This window comes from Bos indicus x Bos taurus, chromosome 14, assembly GCF_003369695.1.
Source record: "Bos indicus x Bos taurus breed Angus x Brahman F1 hybrid chromosome 14, Bos_hybrid_MaternalHap_v2.0, whole genome shotgun sequence".
Taxonomy (NCBI): domain Eukaryota; kingdom Metazoa; phylum Chordata; class Mammalia; order Artiodactyla; family Bovidae; genus Bos; species Bos indicus x Bos taurus.
In genome coordinates this window covers 59,119,768-59,140,565 of record NC_040089.1, presented here as the reverse complement: position 1 = coordinate 59,140,565, position 20,798 = coordinate 59,119,768, and the positions used below count along the sequence as shown (strand labels likewise).

The 20,798-nt window shown below is 40.6% G+C and overlaps 1 protein-coding gene across 1 annotated transcript in view; it reads left to right on the top strand.

The window, feature by feature from the left end:
* Positions 1-20,532, top strand: part of ZFPM2 (zinc finger protein, FOG family member 2) — a 524,714-nt gene extending 504,182 nt beyond the window's left edge. Inside the window, exons 6-8 of the mRNA XM_027561337.1 lie at positions 8,112-8,318; positions 13,707-13,931; positions 17,018-20,532. Of these exons, the coding sequence (XP_027417138.1) occupies positions 8,112-8,318; positions 13,707-13,931; positions 17,018-19,509 (2,924 nt within the window). The 3' untranslated portion in view covers positions 19,510-20,532. The remainder of the gene's footprint in view (positions 1-8,111; positions 8,319-13,706; positions 13,932-17,017) is intronic.
* The last annotated feature ends 266 nt before the right edge of the window (positions 20,533-20,798 follow it).

Below are 20,798 nucleotides of genomic sequence, written 5' to 3'. Positions count from 1 at the left end.
CATTTAACCATCTCATCCTCTGCTGCCCCCTTCTCCTTTTGCCTTCAGTCTTTCCCAGCATCAGGATCTCTTCCAGTGAGTCAGCTCTTCACATCAGGTGGCCAAAGTATTAGAGCTTCAGCTGCAGATGTTGGTTTGATCTCCTTGCTGTCCAAGGGACTCTATACCCATTAAACAATAGTTTCTCACTCCTGCTGCCTTAGCCCCTGGCAACCACCATCCTACTTTCTGTCCCTGTCTTTGAATACCCTGAGGACCTCATATCAGTGGAATCATACAGTATTTGTCCTTTTGGGACTGTCTTATTTTATTTATAACAAGGTCCTCAAGGTTCATCTATGTTGTAGCATTGCCAGCTTTTTAAAGGCTGAATAATATACCACTGTATGTATACACTACATTTTGCTTATCCATTCTTCTGTCAGTGGACAGTGGGTTGCTTCCATGTTTTAGGTATTTTTAATAATGCTGCTTTGAACATGGGTATGGAAATATCTCTTTGAGACCCAGTGTTCAATTCTTTTGAGTATATACCCAGAAGTATAAATGCTGGATCATAAGTAATTTTATTTTTAATTTTTTGAGGAACTGTCATACTCTTTCCCAGGGTGGTTCTCCCATTTTACACTCCCACCACTAGTGCACAAGGGTTCTAATTTCTCTACATCCTTGCCAGTGCTTGTTTTCTGGTGGTTTTGTTTGGGGGTTTTGGTTTGTTTTCTTTGTGTGTTCTTGTTTTTGTTTTGATAGCGGTGGTCTCATGTTAAAACCAAACGTAATACCCTGTGGTTTGTTTCCATTGAACATGAGGACAATCAGTAAAGACATCAAAAAACCTAAATATCAACATGATTTATCATTTTCATGCACTTAGATCGTTTCCTAATCAAGATGAATACTACTGTCCTCCAATAAATGTCCTCTCATTTATTGAATTGTAAATGAGAGTTGGCTCTATTTACCCTAGCTCTAAAACCAGTAGGGTAGGAAACTGGTTCTCCTGTCTCCTCAGCCCCATGTAGATTGCTAGAAACTATGTTAGTTTCTAATGGGTCAAGATATGGTATGTGATCCAAAAATGATGCAGCCTTAATCTTTTTTTTCCAAAATGAGTTAGTTTTCTCCCATGAAGCACAGACACATGTACTCACTGAATTCATAGGTTTGTGTTTTCTTTCCTGTGAGATTTCTTTCCTTGGACTTAGCAGGGCAATGAGAAATGAGAAAAACAGACCCACCCAAACCAAACCAAAAGGAATAATGGTTAACAATTACATAGCACTTACTGAAAAGCTATGACCAACCTAGACAGCATATTAAAAAGCAAAGACATTACTTTCCCAACAAAAGTCCATTCAGTCAGAGCTGTGGTTTTTCCAGTAGTCACGTATGGATGTGAGTTGGACTATAAAGAAAGCTGAGTGGCGAAGAATAGATGCTTTCAAACTGTGGTGTTGGAGAAGACTCTTGAGAGTCCCTTGGACTGCAAGGATATCCAACCAATCCATCCTAAAGGAAATCAGTCCTGAAATCAGCATCATTGGAAGGACTGATGCTGAAACTGAAACTCCAATACTTTGGCCACCTGATGTGAAGAACTGACTCTTTGAAAAAGACCCTGATGCTGGGAAAGATTGAAGGTGGGAGGAGAAGGGGATGACAGAGGATGAGATGGTTGGATGGCATAACTGACCTGGTGGACATGAGTTTGAGTAAGCTCCAGGAGTTGGTGATGGACAGGGAAGCCTGATGTGCTGCAGTCCATGGGGTCACAAAGAGTCAGACACGACTGAGAGACTGAACTGAACTGAAATGCTGTTCTTAAGCTTCCACCTGTACTACCTTATTTAGTCCTCATGATAATATCTTGAGTTCAGTATTATTATCATCATTTCCATTTTTAATTTTGAGGAAACTGATAGAATGCTTAGGTGACAAGTTCAAAGTCACAGAGTTAGCAAGTGGCAGAGCCAAGATTTGCACCCCAGGAGTCTGGTTCCAGTGTCCACCAAGGAGTCTGGTTCCAGTGTCCACACTTCCTCCAGATGGGATTATATCTTCACTAGCAGTCACACTTAGAATATTTTATTTGAATCAATAAAACTGTGTTACAGTACTTGGGATATCTCTCCATATAAGTGGCTTCCTCAAGTTGTGTGCTCTAAACTCATCATCTAAAAAATTTGTCCAAGCTCTTTCCAAGAATCAATCCTTGACTTTTGTGACACCATTTTTTTTGGTTCCCCCTCACCTTTCCAAATATATGTTTTCTATGTCTTTAAATGATTGTATCTCTTCTACCCACATCTTAAATGTTTAGATTCTCCAAGTCTCAATCTTCATTCTTTTTCTTTTCATGTGTATTACCACACCAATGCAAAGAACACCCATAGTTATTTAGAATGTGTTGATGACTTCCAAATTTTTTTTTTTTCTCTAGCCTTATTCTTCCCCTAGGTCCAGTTGCCTCCTGGATACATCCACCAAAAAACTACTCAGGTACCTCAAACTCTACCATTTCAAAGCCAAATTTCATTTCCATCCATATACATACACAAATACATACAACACACATGTACATACATGCACACTTGGGCTATGGAGGTGGACAGACAGAAATCTAAATCATGATTCTGCAAAGGGAAACAGCTTTGAAAGTGAGTTAACCTCTCCAATTTTTTGGAGTTAACCTCTCCAAAAAAAGCTTCATTTTTTTCAACTCTTAAATGAGGATACTATCATTCACCTCAGAATAATCAATAGGATTAAAGTAGATGAGAAATACATAAACTACCTAGTCTATCAGGCCCAAAGAAATTATTCCTAAATTAATACCAATGATATGTACTGTCTACATAATACTACTTGTTAATATACCAGCTTTCAGTTCAGTTCAGTTGCTCAGTTGTGTCCGACTCTTTGCCACCCCATGAACTGCAGCACACCAGGCCTCCCTGTCCATCACCAACTCCTGGAGTTCACTCAAACTCACGTCCATCGAGTCAGTGATGCCATCCAGCCATCTCATCCTCTGTCATCCCCTTTCCTCCTGCCCCCAATCCCTCCCAGCATCAGAGGCTTTTCCAATGAGTCAACTCTTCGCATGAGGTGGCCAAAGTACTGGAGTTTCAGCTTTAGCATCATTCCTTCCAAAGAACACCCAGGGCTGAGCTCCTTTAGAATGGACTGGTTGGATCTCCTTGCAGTCCAAGGGACTCTCAAGAGTCTTTTCCAACACCACAGTTCAAAAGCACCAATTCTTTGGCACTCAGCTTTCTTCACAGTCCAACTCTCACATCCATACATGACCACAGGAAAAACCATAGCCTTGACTAGACGGACCTTTGTTGGCAAAGTAATGTCTCTGCTTTTCAATATGCTATCTAGGTTGGTTATAACTTTCCTTCCAAGGAGTAAGCGTCTTTTAATTTCATGGCTGCAGTCACCATCTGCAGTGATTTTGGAGCGCAGAAAAATAAAGTCTGACACTGTTTCCACGGTTTCCCCATCTATTTCCCATGAAGTGATGGGACCAGATGCCATGATCTTTGTTTTCTGAATGTTGAGCTTTAAGCCACTTTTGCACTCTCCTTTCATCAAGAGGCTCTTTAGTTCCTCTTCACTTTCTGCCATAAGGGTGGTGTCATCTGCCTATCTGAGGTTATTGATATTTCTCCTGGCAATCTTGATTCCAGCCTGTGCTTCTTCCAGCCCAGCATTTCTCATGATGTACTCTGCATATAAGTTAAATAAGCAGGGTGACAGTATACGGCCTTGATGTACTCCTTTTCCTATTTGGAACCAGTCTGTTGTTCCATGTCCAGTTCTAACTGTTGCTTCCTGACCTGCATATACGTTTCTCAAGAGGCAGGTCAGATGGTCTGGTATTCCCATCTCTTTCAGAATTTTCCACAGTTTATTTTGATCCACACAGTCAAAGGCTTTGGCATAGTCAATAAAGCAGAAATAGATGTTTTTCTGGAACTCTCTTGCTTTTTCAATGATCCAGCAGATGTTAGCAATTTGATCTATGGTTCCTCTGCCTTTTCTAAAACCAGCTTGAACATCTAGAAGTTCACTGTTCACATATTGCTGAAGCCTGGCTTGGAAAATTTTGAGCATTACTTTACTAGCATGTGAGATGAGTGCAATTGTGCGGTAGTTTGAGCATTCTTTGGCATTGCCTTTCTTTGGGATTGGAATGAAAACTGACCTTTTCCAGTCCTATGTTGCTAATGGAATTACCATCATCTGGTTTCCCAAACCAGGAACGTCTGTGTCACTTTCAACAATTTCCTTTTTCTTGTCCATCTCACGAAACCACCCCAGTCCTCTCTCAGCCATGTCTCTGGAAACTGGCCCTTTGCTACCTTACAATTTACACTTCTTACAACTGAACTAAGTACAACAGCCTCCTAATAGCCTTTGAGGTAACATTTCCTACCCCTTCAGTTTATTCTCCTCATGACCCTCAGATCTATATCCTGAGGGGGAAGAGCTCAGGTCAAAAATTTGTTCATTCATTCACTGGAAAAAAAAAATGCACACCATCTCCCCACCATGAGCCAGACACAACCGTTTTTATGTTACATCAAAACTGTCTCACCCTCTTCTAAATTTTTTGTGGGAGGAAGCCCTGATTTGTAATGTTTCCAATTTTGACAGCAGATGCTACAGCTCTCACAGCGGCTAGTATCTAGTTACCAACTTGACATCAACAGCACTCAAAACTCCTGACAGTTGAACATCCCACCCTGTGATGCTGAACAGGCTGGTTCCGGCGCCCCACTTCCCATAATCCAGCTGTTGCCTCCCTCAGGCTCCAAGCTCCAGGCTTGCCAGCCCCTGAGTCTCTTCCGTAGCCCTGCCCTGACATCCATGTACCTTTCTCTGCCAGTAATGATGCCAGGTCCCCCCAACACGCTTCAGCTAGTTTACCTCTATTCTTCTTGAGTTAATAAAAAAAGAAAAAAGTCGTCTTGGATGCCTTGCCTGACTCCCCCAAGAAGTCTCAGCTATTCACCTGTCTCACATTTTCTTTAGCACTAGGGCATGATACCAGCACGTAGTATTAGAATTCGTTTACATGTGTACGTTCAGTTTGTATGTAAGGTGTGTGTGAAGCCAAAGCACCCGGCCTGGCACACAGTGGGGAGTTCAGTGAATACTGAACTGAATGATTCATTTGAAAGACTAAATCCTAAAACAGCTGACTCTCTCGTCAAACCTGCAAAGTACATTTTCCGTCCAATTTAGCCTTTTAAAATGACATGCTCTGATGAAACCATAATATAAAATGGTAAAGACAATAAAATATGAAACATTACTGAACATGTCCAAAAACAAAAACATACTGCTGCCAGGCTGCCTAATAATGTAGAAAAATGATTTTTTGTTTGTTTTTTGGAGAAGTTTTTCTACATGTTTCTTTATTCTTTTTTTTAATTGGAAGATAATTGTTTTACAATGTTGTGTTGGTTTCTGCTGTCCAACAATGTGAATCAGTTATAAGTATACATATATCTCCTCCCTCTTGCACTTAATAATTTGTGGATTTTATTTTATTTTATTGACTGGATCTTTTGGGTTCAAAGTTTGAGCACAAGTACTCGGAGTCATCTTGCTATGGAGCTCACTGCTGTGATAAAGATAAGCTGAGTGCTACCTTCTCTAAACTATTGATTTCTCCTGGGTACCTGAATTTACAACTTTTCCGTTGTAAAACATAGCCATAGCTAGATTTACCAACAATATAAATTTATCAAAAATGGGAAACTATTACCAGTAATATAAGTTATGCAGTTCAACGCTGAAATCCCGTGACTCCAAAAGACCAGGCTAGGAGGCTGAACTGCCTGCCTCTGCCCTCCCCACCTCTCTATTACACGGACTCACTTAATAAGCGGCTTCCCAGAGGAAAGATAAGGTGCAAATGATTACCTTGTCTAGAGCCGTGAGTAGTTTGGATCTGTATGCACATCAGAGAAGGCAGAGCAGCCAAAGGCAGAAGCCTCCCGGGTTAAAGAGGTGGCACCAGCAGAAACAGCACCAACTTAGCGCTTTCCACTAATTCCATCATCGAATTCCACAATGATGCCATTTAGCTTCTATTTGTAAATCAATCAATCAGTACCAAAATGAATCTGTTTTTCAACTTGGGCAAATTTGTATTCTTTCAGATATGTTAGAGCCAAAGTGGAAAAAAAAAAAGTGGTTGTTTTCTAGTCCTTTAGTAAATGTGTGTTTTCCTTGGAAATGTTCACATAAATTTGAGGTCGGTAATTTTAGCTTTATTTTTTCACAAACATACTGTCACAAATGGTGTCTTGTTTGCTTGCCTCTAACATTTAATCAGCTGCTTTAATTAACGTCCCAGGTCTCTCTAAAGCGATGTCCTGAATCTTCTAGTCAACTGTGCCATATCATATGCTGTTGTTATCTTTTCCACCCGAGTTTTACCACAAGTTGTTTAAAAACTATGATCTCTTTGAGGGTGGAAAAAATGAAGTGCAGTTGAAAAGGCAGTTACTCTGAAAGATAAACAGAGCAATATTACTTATCAGAATGGATACAGTTTTTGCTTGCTTAATGAGTACAATATATAGCCTTGCAATATATACACAATGAGAAAAAAGCTTTATAACATATCAACTATGCCATATTATTTCAGGCATAACTGTATAGGATACGTATCTAGGCCTGAGAGTGTAGATAACAAAATATAAGTGCTTTGCCTGTCTAAACATGTTAAATAAATGAGCATTTGCTATCGCATTCCAATACATTAGAAGATGTACTTGCATAGTTAATTTTCTTTTTAATGCACCACACGTGATCATTTGAAGCGCCGAGCCAGAGTCTATCTTAGTGTTTGAAGAAAGGGTTCTTTTCATTTAAACAAATCTTTATTTAAATAAGCCTTTTTGAAAAGGATCTTTGGTGTATCTTCTTTTCAGGAAGTTCAGTCAGGGTAAAGAGAGATAAAGAAGCTGTATTATAAGAAATATTATAAAAATAAAGATCACTCAGCATCCGCCCCTCCGGGAAAAAAAAAAAAATGGAAGCAGACTTATGCGGAGAACAAAACTAACTGGAATTTCATTTAAACTTTCTAAATTTTAGGAAGTTTGTTTACTTGCTTTGTAGTTTTAGGTATCATATATATATATATATATATATATATATATATATATATATATATACACACACACACACACACACACATACCAGTATCAGTATCTGATATATCAGTGTCTGGGAAAGAGAGAAAAAGAGGAGTAAGGTACAGGAAGAGTAACTTCAAAGGCTCACTTGGAATACATTTTGTGGTTGGATCCCTACCATGCTTGTTCTTTGGCAGTATATACCATGTAATAGCACGGTTAATGATTAAGTCAAGCACCAGAAGGCAAAAAGTTGTCAACGTTTTGACAAAACTCTGTACAGATTATGTCTATACTCGGTCCTTAGTCTTCTCCCACTGTTGATCACTGAACAGTACATTTAATGCAAGAAATATAATTTTCCACACAGGAGGTATGAAAATTCATAAAATGGAGTAGGAAGGTCAGATGCAGGAGCTGGCAAGTACCACTTAACTTCAATACAGAGCCCAACAGGAAGAAATGGACTTTGTATCTCCATCAGGAAGTGACACTATTTAATGCCGCTCAGCTGGAGGAAGAAAGCATTTCTCTTCACCTGACAACAGCTCAGCCAATGAAAGTCTGTAACAACTCAGCCAATGAAAAGCCACTATATTTCAAACTTCCAGTTTCCAATGGACTTTTGGATTATCATAGCTCTCCAACTTCCCCTTTTCTATAAAAATTTCCTCTCTTGTTTTACCAGACTTGTGGTTTGCCATAGTTGCCTGTCCCGAATTGCAGTTCTTTGCTATTATAAACCTGTGTCGCTGGTAAAATAACTGGCTGTTTTATTGTTTTAAGTGAACAAAGGGAAGAGGAGGGCAGCTGTTGTCTTGATCCAACACTCCACCCAGTAGAAACTGATGTGAAAATGAGAAGGTGCTGTTAACATCAATCCAATGTACAGCAGGCTGGAGCATTCTATGTCAATTCTATCTTTCTCTTCCTTTTTTTTCTTAATAGGGGGTCAGCTTTGGTGCACAACTACGAAGGCCATCTCTGAGGGTGAAGAGCTAATTGCCTTTGTGGTGGATTTTGACTCAAGGCTACAAGCTGCCAGTCAGATGACTCTTACAGAAGGGATGTACCCGGCGCGCCTGCTGGACTCAATTCAGCTGCTTCCTCAGCAAGCTGCCATGGCTTCTATTTTGCCCACAGCTATTGTCAATAGTAAGTTTTGAGTGCAATAGCCCAGTACAATAGCTTTGTAGTGGTGATGGGTATTTATGGGAGAGAAAAAAATAATGTCTACTGACAGGCAACCAGGGACAGAGTTTTCCTCCAGTGCTGTGATTTTATTTGATCTTCTCTCCAACTTTAACCCTGTGTGTGTGTGTGTGTGTGTGTGTGAGAGAGAGAGAGAGAGAGAGAGATCATTTCTCATGGGAATATAAAAAGAACTTAAATTCATTCATTTCGTGTTGGGATTCCTGAATGTCACAAACGAAAATCTGATATTCTATACTAAGCAATGTTTAAGGCTATTTAGCTATAAGAAGGCTAATATCTTTCACTGATGCTCCTATGGTAGAATAATTTTGGTATTAAGAGCCAGAGAGTTAAAACATAAGAAAAAGGAAACAAAATCAAGTTTAATTAGATATGCTGCTGCTGCTGCTAAGTCGCTTCAGTCGTGTCCGACTCTGTGCGACCCCATAGACGGCAGCCCACCAGGCTCCCCCGTCCCTGGGATTCTCCAGGCAAGAACACTGGAGTGGGTTGCCATTTCCTTCTCCAATGCATGGAAGTGAAAAGTGAAAGTGAAGTTGCTCAGTCGTGTCCGACTGTAGCGACCCCATGGGCTTCAGCCCACCAGGCTCCTCCATCCATGGGATTTTCCAGGCAAGAGTACTGGGGTGGGTTGCCATTGCCTTTTCTGGATTAGATATACTAATGAAAGGGAAATGTAGGCTAGATAAATCAAGACACCATCTAATATAAAAAATTAAAAAGAGAAAGAAAAATACTTCTTGGAGTACTTTGTATGCAAAATTTGAAAATATGCCCTGGAAAATCTGTCTTTGGGATTATATTTTGTTAAAAGGACTTTTGAACTTAGTTTGTATTTCTGGAACACATAGTGACACCTGATGTGACATAAAATCAATGATGCAGGAGTCCCAGGATCTGAGTTCTAGAGTCCACTCTGCTTTTATCCATCTCTGAGAGAAAGTATGAGTACCAGTTACATCTTAAGAGGAGAACAGAAGCTGAAGCCAGTGGGCAAGTGAAATATTGCCTTGAGTCAAAAATGTCCTTGAAAATGCCTGTGACTTTGAATGATGCAGAAAATTCTAGAGACTACAGCCATGTCTCAATATTATATGTGTATATATATATATATATATATATATATATATATATTCAACAGTAATTATGTTCTTGCTATAACTGCATCCTCTAGAATAAGAACTTCTCATGTATATCTGGAATTATTCTGCATGCAACCACTGGATTCAGTGCACCCAACCCAAGTCAGTATTTTCAGATGTCCTTACTGTAAATGTAGTTATCTTCTTTATTGGACCTTTACTTTGGATAGTGAGGAACTTGATATAACTTGCATTTGAGACCAAGTGGTTTTGTTAGCAGGTATCCTGTACATACATACTAAGTCATTTCAGTCGTGTCTGACCCTTTGAAACCCTATGAACTGGAGCCCACCAGGCTCCTCTGTCCATGGGGATTCTTTAGGCAAGAATACTGGAGTGGGTTGCCATGCCTTCCTCTAGGGGATCTTCCTGACTCAGGGATCGAACCCGTGTCTCCTGTGGCTTGGCAGTGCAAGCAGATTCTTTACCACTGAGTCACCGGGGATGCCCACCAGGTATCCTAGGGGTACCTTATATTATTGCGATGCTTCAGTGTATGAATGTTCATTCTATTTGAGGTTATACTTTTTTTGCTTTCTGTAGCAAGATAACTGTTAATCTCAAATAAATCAACATGGATGCATACAGGCTTTTGTTCTCATTCTTTAATTAGCTAATCAGCTAAAGTCATCTTGCATAAATAGCCACTTTATTAAATATTGTGGCCCTCTGAAGTGTAAATGTAACTAACTTGGGTGGGAAGGGTTAAATAATAAACAGTAGCCAGGTGTAATTTTGTAGTTAGATTGTATTGGGAAATTCTGTATTGTACCTACCTGTTCCTTACTTCTCGTTCACGAGAATTTGGTCCTTAATTTTCTCCTTATCTCCTTCAACAGAATCTCTTGAGCTGCCTCCTTCACTATCATGGGTTTCCACCACCCACTATACATTGACAGTTTATAAATCACAGGTCCAGCTGTGTCTGGCAAGTTTCAGACCTCTGTTGCCATCTTTGCAATGTTCATCTCTCTTTCTCACAGAAATACCCACTTGCACGCATCTAATGTGACCATGTACCCCAGTGTGCCTGGATTTGTCCCAGTTTACAGGGTTACCTGCCATCCCCTCTGATCCATGCCCCCTTTCACTATAAAAGTGCCAGGTTTGCACAATACAGTGTCAGAGTTGGTCACTATACATGCGCTAGTCTGAATTCATCACCCAGCTGTCTTCTATGCCTTGTAGAGATGAATGAATCATCACTTAACACAGAAATGCTAACAAGAAGCCTAGGCACCAAGGACAAACCTTACCCTCCAAACTAGTGGTCATCACTTTCAGTCAGTTCTGCTTCCTCAATGTAATTTTTCTTCCCTCTGTCCCTCTTGCCACTGAGGTATTATGGAAGAGTGTTTACACCAGGGTTTTCCAATCTCAGTTCACCCACTTACATGATCATGGCAAGTTACTCAACCTCACATTCTTTACCTATTAATGAATGGGGGTGAAAACACACACAGAAATTTTCCATGAATGAATCCATGAGAAATACATATCATACATATTATAGCACGAGGTGATGGAATTCAGGTTGAGCTATTTCAAATCCTGAAAGATGATGCTGTGAAAGTGCTGCACTCAATATGCCAGCAAATTTGGAAAACTCAGCAGTGGCCACAGGACTGGAAAGGGTCAGTTTTCATTCCAATCCCAAAGAAAGGCAATGCCAAAGAATGCTCAAACTACTGCACATTTGCACTCATCTCACACACTAGTAAAGTAATGCTCAAAATTCTCTAAGCCAGGCTTCAGCAATATGTGAACCATGAACTTCAAGCTGGTTTTAGAAAAGGCAGAGGAACCAGAGATCAAATTACCAACATCCGCTGGATCATGGAAAAGGCAAGAGAGTTCCAGGAAAACATCTATTTCTGCTTTATTGACTATGCCAAAGCTTTTGACTGTGTGGCTCACAAGAAACTGTGGAAAATTCTGAGAGATGGGAATACCAGACCACCTGACCTGCCTCTTGAGAAACCTGTATGTCAGGAAGCAACAGTTAGAACTGGACATGGAACAACAGACTGGTTCCAAATAGGAAAAGGAGTACATCAAGGCTGTATATTGTCACCCTGCTTATTTAACTTATATGCAGAGTACATCATGAGAAATGCTGGACTAGAAGAAACACAGGCTGGAATCAAGATTGCTGGGAGAAATATCAATAACCTCAGATAGGCAGATGACACCACCCTTATGGCAGAAAGTGAAGAGGAACTAAAGAGCCTCTTGATGAAAGTGAAAGAGGAGAGTGCAAAAGTTGGCTTAAAGCTCAACATTCAGAAAACAAAGATCATGGCATCTGGTCCCATCACTTCATGGCAAATAGATGGGGAAACCGTGGAAACAGTGTCAGACTTTATCTTTTTGGGCTCCAAAATCACTGCAGATGGTGACTGCAGCCATGAAATTAAAAGACGCTTACTCCTTGGAAGGAAAGTTATGACCAACCTAGATAGCATATTCAAAAGCAGAGACATTACTTTGCCAACAAAGGTCTGTCTAGTCAAGGCTATGGTTTTTCCTGTGGTCATGTATGGATGTGAGAGTTGGATTGTGAAGAAGGCTGAGCGCCGAAGAATTGATGCTGTTGAACTGTGGTGTTGGAGAAGACTCTTGAGAGTCCCTTGGACTGCAAGGAGATCCAACCATTCCATTCTAAAGGAGCTCAGCCCTGGGTGTTCTTTGGAAGGAATGATGCTAAAGCTGAAACTCCAGTACTTTGGTCACCTCATGCCAAGAGTTGACTCATTGGAAAAGACTCTGATGCTGGGAGGGATTGGGGGCAGGAGGACAAGGGGACAACAGAGGATGAGATGGCTGGATGGCATCACTGACTCGATGGACGTGAGTTTGAGTGAACTCCGGGAGATGGTGATGGACAGGGAGGCCTGGCGTGCTGCGATTCATGGGGTCCCAAAGAGTCAGACACGACTGAGGGACTGAACTGAACTGAACTGAACTTAACAAAAACTATATGGCTATTAGTTACAATTCAAACTGTAACACAGATCACTTAGATTACTTCAATTATCATAAAAGTCTTCCTTCCAAAGTTGCTACCTTCAAATTCTGCTCCACAGTGAGCATTATATCATAGCGGTTTCTGTCAATCTGTTATTTAAAATGATTCAGTAACTTTCCATACTCATTGAGATAGAAACCTGAGCTTTAAAAGCCCTACAGTGGGGAATTCCCTGGTGGTTCAGTGGTCAGGACTCCTGCCAAGGGCACAGGTTCAACCCCTGGTCAGAGAACTAAGATCCTTCATGACATGCAGTGAGGGCCCCCCCCCCACCAAAATAAAAGTATCCATGGTCTTTGGTAGTCTGTCCCTGCCTTCTGCAGCCTCATCTCTTCCAGCTCTTTGCCTGAGATTACATAATAGCCTCTCAGCCTCCACCCAGTCCCTCGTAGACTCCCATGAATGATTTCTTGACTACGAGAATACAATCCCCTTCTCCACCTGACTAGATTAATTTCATCTTTCACAATGCAGCTAAGGCATGTCATCGTCTCGCCTCTAAATCCTTCTCTCACCTCATCCTCCCTCCAGTTCTCTCCCAGACTTGTATCTCTTTTCCATGCCCTAAAACACCCCTCAGATACCTCCATCAGAGCAGTCATCACATTCTTATATAATGATCTAACCACCTGTTAACCAGTCCCAAGCTATCTAAGCTCCTTAAGAACAGCTGTTTTGTCTCTCATTTTGTTTTACAGCCAACTCAGCATAAATCAGGCACTTAGGAGGCACTCTGTAATTAATTTATTAAATGAATAAGTGATGTCAGGAGTTGACTTCACTGCAGCAGCCATTAGATCCTTTACCTTTTAATCAAGCAGATAAAACATTTCATACTGCTATTTTCTAAACTCCTACTTTTCTAAACCATAAATACAATATAAACAATTTAGGATCAACCTCTTGTGCTTTATGTTGGGAGTCTCCTACAGCACCACTTTTTAAAGAGTCTGTGTGAAAATAAATTGCATTGAATGTAACATTCCTTTATAAGCTCAGTCCTGTACAGTGGAACAACACCAACAATTCACTAGCCACTGTCTGATTACCTAATTCAGAACCAGAGAGCAGACTCAAAAAAACTGAACCAAATGCTGTTTACCCATGAATGGCTCTAAGTGGGCAGCAGCTAACGTGTCCCTGTGTTTCTGCTTGCAGAGGATATATTCCCTTGCAAGTCCTGTGGCATCTGGTATCGCAGTGAGCGGAATCTGCAAGCCCATCTGATGTACTATTGCAGTGGAAGGCAAAGAGAAGCTGCACCAGTGTCAGAGGAAAATGAGGACACTGCTCCTCAGATTTCCAGCCTGTGTCCCTTCCCACAATGCACCAAGAGCTTTTCAAATGCCCGAGCTCTAGAAATGCACCTGAACTCACACAGTGGTAAGTGCCTCCCTTGTTTCTTCTGCTCCAGGAGACCTGTTCTTTCTCTACATACATACACATGTACATTCGTACATATTGTGCGTACATTCATTCATACGTCTCTTCCTGCCTATAAAATCAAAATTAAACTTGCTGAACCAGATAGTTATTACCTTTGGTCACGTACAATCAGTATATTCTGTTCAAAGGACTTGGGTCTGAATTCTTTTCTAACGACTTACAGTGCTCAGCTTACAGGCCAAAGCACTCTCTAGTTTTTTTTTCCAACTAAAGTCAAATAGCATCAGTTTTAGAAATCGCAATACCCTTTGAATATTGTCATCAATATTCATTCATTTCTGTGCCAGGTGATCTTTGCAAACTTACCATGCACTGTTTCCAACACAGCAGGGACTAAATAGTAGGTACATAAAAAATACTTATATTTTTACATATTTTACATAAAAAGTAAAATTGCTTTTTCCATAAAATTCCAATGGAATTTCCAAAAATTCCATTATTGCTGAATGGAAATAAAGCTTTTATTTTGAAAGATCCAATTAAAATCCCATTTGAGAGAAATTAACTTTTAAATACGGATCTGTAAAAGGTTCCTGACTTCTAGAGTGTGCATGATAACAACACAGTTGAATTTTTGACATAAAAACACTTTTAGTGCTATGTGTTAAAACTTCTTAGGAAAAATTAGCCTGAAAAACAAGTCTTCTTTTTTTAAAGCCTTCCCTTACCAGCAAGGTGCCAACTGTTCCCATTTTTTTAAATTACTTTTTATTGGAGTATATATGCTTTACAATGTTGTGTGTCTACTCAGCTGTATGTATTCACATATCCCCTCTTTTTTACTATTCCCATTTATTTTGGAATTGTATGCCCAGTCATCATCAGTATCACCTCATAGTATTCTAATTCCTATATTTTAAAAATAATTAAAGTGAACCAAATGTACATAATTACATTAATTTTAGGTATTTTTTTCGAACATTTTTGGATAGGGCAAACCAAGTTTTGGGAATCACAGTTCTTCAGCACCTAGAATACAAAACTTGTTAGACACCCCCGGCTGACTTCCTTCACTGTTTTTGCTTGGGTTGAATAATTAAAAATTAAAATAGGTGCTCAGTTAAAAAAAAAAAAAAAAAACTAACTCCAATCTACAATACTCTAGTACTGTGCAAGCTTTTGTCTTTGTACCCATAAAAATAGGCAATTTTCTTTTTACTCATTCTCTACCTTTTCCCTACAAATGAGCTGTCTTTATGTAGGTGATAAACCAGGAGAAGCAGAAACAGGTTGGTTGTCTCACACAGTGAGTGTAAAGTCATGCACAAAACAAAAATAAGAGAGAGATTTTTCCAGCTCAGTAGAAAAATGAGTCCTGGATTAGCTAAGGAGAAAAATAAAAGAAGTCCTCTTTTATCACTGTAGGACTGGGTGCTGTTGCCATATTTTTATTTTATGAATATAGAAGGTATTTCTCATTTTAGTCTAGAGTGCAGAGAAGAGGAAGCAAGCCTGACTTAACCATATGAGAACAAATGGGACAGGAGTTGACCTTAGTGAATAAAAGTATCTAGCTCCCAATTCCAATTCATAGGGGAATGGTTCCCCCCGCCCCCTGCCCCCCAGGTAATTCTTTAGACACCAACTGGGTGTCCTGCAATTCAACTCCACTCAGTTCTGACGCTACCAAGAAACAGCATTGAATTCCACAGATTAAGGGGACAGTTCTACAAGAGGGACCCCCCCTCACTCTCATTCCAATTCAGACCAGTCTACTGTGCTCCTGACCAACTAGCTGTAAATCAGAGATTGCCACAGTACCCCCTCGGTTTGATTGATTTGCTAGAGTGATTCACAGAACTCAGATAACACATTAACTCACTAGATTACTAGTTTATTTTAAAAGGATATAACTCAGGAACAGCCAGATGGATGAGATGAATAGGGCTAGGTTTGGGAATGGGCAAGGAGGCTTCATTACATAGGCATGATTGATTAAGTTATTGGCCATTGGCAATTGAACTTAATCTCCAGCCCTTCATCCCAGAAGTGGAAGGCAGCGTAAGTTCTAACCCTTTACTCACAGGGTTAGTTCTTCTGGCAACCAGTCTCCATCCTTAGGTTACCTGAGTGCTTTACAAAAGTCACCTTATTAACATAAAGACATATTTATCACAAGACGTTCCAACAGTTTTAGAAGCCTTGAGCCAGGAACCAAGGATAAAAACCAGATGCATAGGAGAAATAGATTTTCCTCATGTGAGTGACCAAATATACATTTCCTGTAAATCACAATATTGCATTGAGACTTATCCACCAGTCAGTGGTGATATTCAAAATATTTAATAACTGACCAGAAACAGGCCATGATCAATCAGCACAAATGTCAGTCTGAAACGACTATATTAGTATACTAATATAGTTGAACATACTAGTAAATATCAGCTGAATACCAGCCCTGGATAAAGATAACACATATTAAGCAAAACATGAAATTCTAAATTTTTACCAAAGATAAATTAGGATGTTATTAATGACTTTACAAAATGATTTCTATTTGGATTCTGTTGTATAAAGACCTAATTCTAGCACATTAAGTGCACTAAGTTATTTAGTTTGCACACAGGTTGTCAAAATTATCTCTGATAAATGCCTGCCTCTTCCTACTGTAGAGCACAGTGGTTTGGTAAGAAGACTTATTGGATTAGAAATCATAAAATCTGAGGTCTGGGCATGGCTTCATCACTGAATTTATTAGATGATTATTGAGATTTATTACCATAATCAATTCCTTTAGCCTCCTTGAATTTGTTTTCTGACCTGTAAAATTAAAACAGCAATGCCCATCCCACTACAATGTGATAATACTCATGAAAATGCTTTAGAAAGTATTAACTACAGTTTATTATTATCACATATGGTGAAAGGTATCATAGGAAAAAAGTTAATATCTCAAATGAGATTCTGCAAGATTTCAGTTCATTTCTGCTGTGTTGAAGACATGAGGTCATTAGTAATGGTTCATATCACCAGCAAACCAAAATGTGTGGTTCTCAGTATTCTGATTTTGTATGTTTCTCCAGGAGTGAAAATGGAAGAATTCCTCCCCCCTGGTGCTAGTCTAAAATGCACCGTCTGTAGCTACACTGCTGATTCTGTGATCAACTTTCACCAACACCTGTTCTCCCATCTCACTCAAGCTGCCTTCCGATGCAATCACTGCCACTTTGGCTTCCAGACTCAGAGGGAGTTACTGCAGCACCAGGAGCTCCATGTCCCTGGCAGCAAACTGCCCCGAGAAAGTGACATGGAACACTCTCCAAGTGGAACCGAAGACAGCTTACAGCCAGCCACAGACTTGCTGACCAGAAGTGAGCTCCCCCAGAGCCAAAAGGCCATGCAGACTAAAGATGCGAGCTCTGACACGGAGCTGGACAAGTGTGAGAAAAAGACTCAGCTCTTTCTCACTAACCAGAGACCCGAAATTCAGCCTACAACCAATAAACAAAGCTTTTCTTACACGAAAATAAAGTCTGAGCCCTCTAGTCCAAGACTCGCCTCATCTCCAGTTCAGCCTAATATCGGGCCTTCTTTCCCCGTGGGACCCTTTCTATCTCAGTTTGCTTTTCCCCAAGATATTACAATGGTCCCTCAAGCTTCAGAGATCTTAGCCAAGATGTCTGAACTGGTACACCGGCGACTGAGGCACGGAAGTAGTAGCTACCCTCCTGTCATTTACAGCCCCCTGATGCCCAAGGGGGCTACCTGTTTTGAGTGCAACATAACCTTCAATAACTTGGATAATTATCTAGTGCACAAAAAACATTACTGCAGCAGCCGATGGCAGCAGATGGCCAAGTCCCCTGAGTTCCCTGGGGTTTCAGAAAAGATGCAGGAGGCTGTGAGTCCCAACACGGGTCAGCCCTCCATCAATCTTCTCAATCCAGCCGCTCACTCTGCCGATCCCGAGAATCCACTTCTTCAAACACCCTGCATCAATTCTTCCGCCGTTTTAGATTTAATTGGGCCAAACGGGAAGGGCCATGACAAGGACTTTTCCACGCAAGCTAAGAAGCTCTCCACCCCCAACAGCAATGATGATAAAATTAATGGGAAACCTGTTGATGTCAAAAACCCCAGCGTCCCCTTAGTGGATGGGGAAAGTGACCCAAATAAGACTACCTGTGAAGCTTGCAACATTACTTTCAGCCGGCACGAAACCTACATGGTCCACAAACAGTATTATTGTGCGACACGCCACGACCCTCCGCTCAAGAGGTCGGCTTCCAACAAAGTGCCTGCCATGCAGAGAACCATGCGCACGCGCAAGCGCAGGAAGATGTATGAGATGTGCCTGCCCGAACAGGATCAAAGGCCCCAGCTGGTCCAGCAGCGCTTTCTTGATGTAGCCAACCTCAGCAATCCCTGTACCTCCACCCAAGAAGCCACGGAAGGGCTGGGCGAATGCTACCATCCAAGATGCGAACTCTTTCCCGGAATTGTCTCAAAGCACTTGGAAACCTCCCTGGCCATGAACAAGTGTGTCCCGGTTTCTAAATGTGACACTGCTCATTCCAGCGTCTCCTGCCTGGAGATGGATGTCCCCATCGATCTCAGCAAAAAGTGTTTATCCCAGTCTGAGCGGACGACCGCGTCTCCCAAAAGGCTGCTGGACTACCACGAGTGCACCGTGTGCAAGATCAGTTTCAACAAGGTGGAAAACTACCTGGCCCACAAGCAAAACTTCTGCCCGGTCACCGCGCATCAGCGGAACGACCTGGCTCCGCTCGACAGCAAAGTGTTTCAGAATCCAGAAAGCGAACGAAGCAGCCCCGATGTCAGCTATGAAAGAAGCATCATAAAATGTGAGAAAAATGGCAATCTGAAGCAGCCCTCCCCCAATGGAAACTTATTCTCATCCCACTTAGCGACGCTGCAGGGCCTGAAAGTCTTCAGCGAAGCCGCTCAGCTCATCGCGACAAAAGAAGAAAACAAACATTTGTTTCTTCCCCAATGCCTGTACCCTGGAGCAATAAAGAAGGCAAAAGGAGCCGACCAGCTTTCTCCGTACTATGGAATCAAGCCAAGTGATTACATTTCCGGTTCTCTGGTCATCCATAACGCTGACGTGGAGCAAAGCACAAACGCGGAAAATGAATCTCCCAAAAGCCAGGCTTCTTCCAATGGGTGCGCTGTGCCGAAGAAAGATTCCCTGCCCTTGTTGCCCAAAAATCGAGGCATGGTCATCGTGAACGGTGGACTGAAGCAAGAAGAGCGCCCTGCCGCCAACCCCCAGCAAGAGAACATTGCCCAGAACCCTCAGCGTGAAGATGGCCACAAGTCTCCCTCCTGGGTCTCCGAGAACCCCTTAACCACGAACGAGAACGTCTCCCCAGGCATTCCCTCCGCAGAGGACCAGTTGTCTAGTATAGCAAAAAGTGTGAATGGCTCCACCCAGGCGCCCACCAGTGGGAAATACTGCCGGCTCTGTGACATCCAGTTCAACAACCTCTCAAACTTTATAACTCACAAAAAGTTTTATTGCTCATCACATGCCGCGGAACACGTCAAATGAAATCACTAAATCAATGGACATCAGTCACCTTTGGTACCAGTGTTTAGTATGTTGTTCTACCCAGTACAGAAAAAAAAAAAAAAGCTATTTGAATTACATCCGGGCGATCAGGAGATAATTCATTATGGCTGAGTTGAAGACTTAAGGTGTAATTTCATTACAGTCCATTAGTAAAGTGTATTATTGGTGCCATTTTCCAAAAAAAAAAAAAAAATTTAATTTATTTTACCAGCAGTATTCATAGCTGTGGTTATGTTATTTTTTATTTAAAAACTTTATATTAAAGTCATTTGTAATGTTATTGTATAGTTATTGTGTAGCACATATGGTTTGCACTGTAAGTAGCTTTTGAAGAAAATAGTCACAAACAATACAGAAAAGCATTTTAGAAATAGCTTCCAAAGCACTTGTGTATCTTGATTTCTTCTTATATGCTGTTGCAGATACATGTATATGCTAAAATATAACTTGCAAAGATGTTCTAAGTACACGTGCTATAAGTTCGCCTTAAGATTTCAATTCTTGGATAATCAGGCTCCGTTTGCACTTTATATTTTAGCAGATACAGTCTCTTAGTCACTAGGCTTTGCATTGTATGTAGCCGTACGTTTCCGTCCATTTTCTTAATCTTAAACATGTATGTTAAATGAAGATGGCGATTTTTTTCTTGTATAGTACTTGTATTTTCTTTCGCTGATGCAGCTCTGTCTCAATTTTTAAACCTTTGCTGTTAAATGCAATACTTTGTAAGAATGAACAAAATTACTGGAAGCAGTATTGTAAGTAATGAAGTAGTATTAATCGGTTTTATCTTTTGAAAGGCACAGTCTAAATCAAAACCCTAAACTCAATGCTGCAAGTATGAATTTAATTCATATATAAGATCTATTTAAATATAAGAGTAGCAATACTGCACCTGGTGATCACAAAGATAATGTTCTACTTCTGATAGAAATAATTTCTCAACAAATGTTGTTACTATGCATGTATATGAATGGAATAAAATTCCAGATTGTTGGAGAAGTTTGGCATACTTTTTTTCTTTAAAATACAAGGGAAACCCTATATACCTGTTCTTTGTAATATGAGTAGGTTCAAAACAGTACTGGATAAATGTAACATGATGACAAACCAGTACAGGAAGAGGTTGTCCTTTTTATGCACCTAGTTAATATAAAACTTATTATATTAAAATGAACTGGAGACTCCAGGCTCTGGAACTAGAAAAGTTCTTCATTATAAATATATATAAGAAGCACTGTCTTTGTGTTCTCTACCCCTCCACCCCC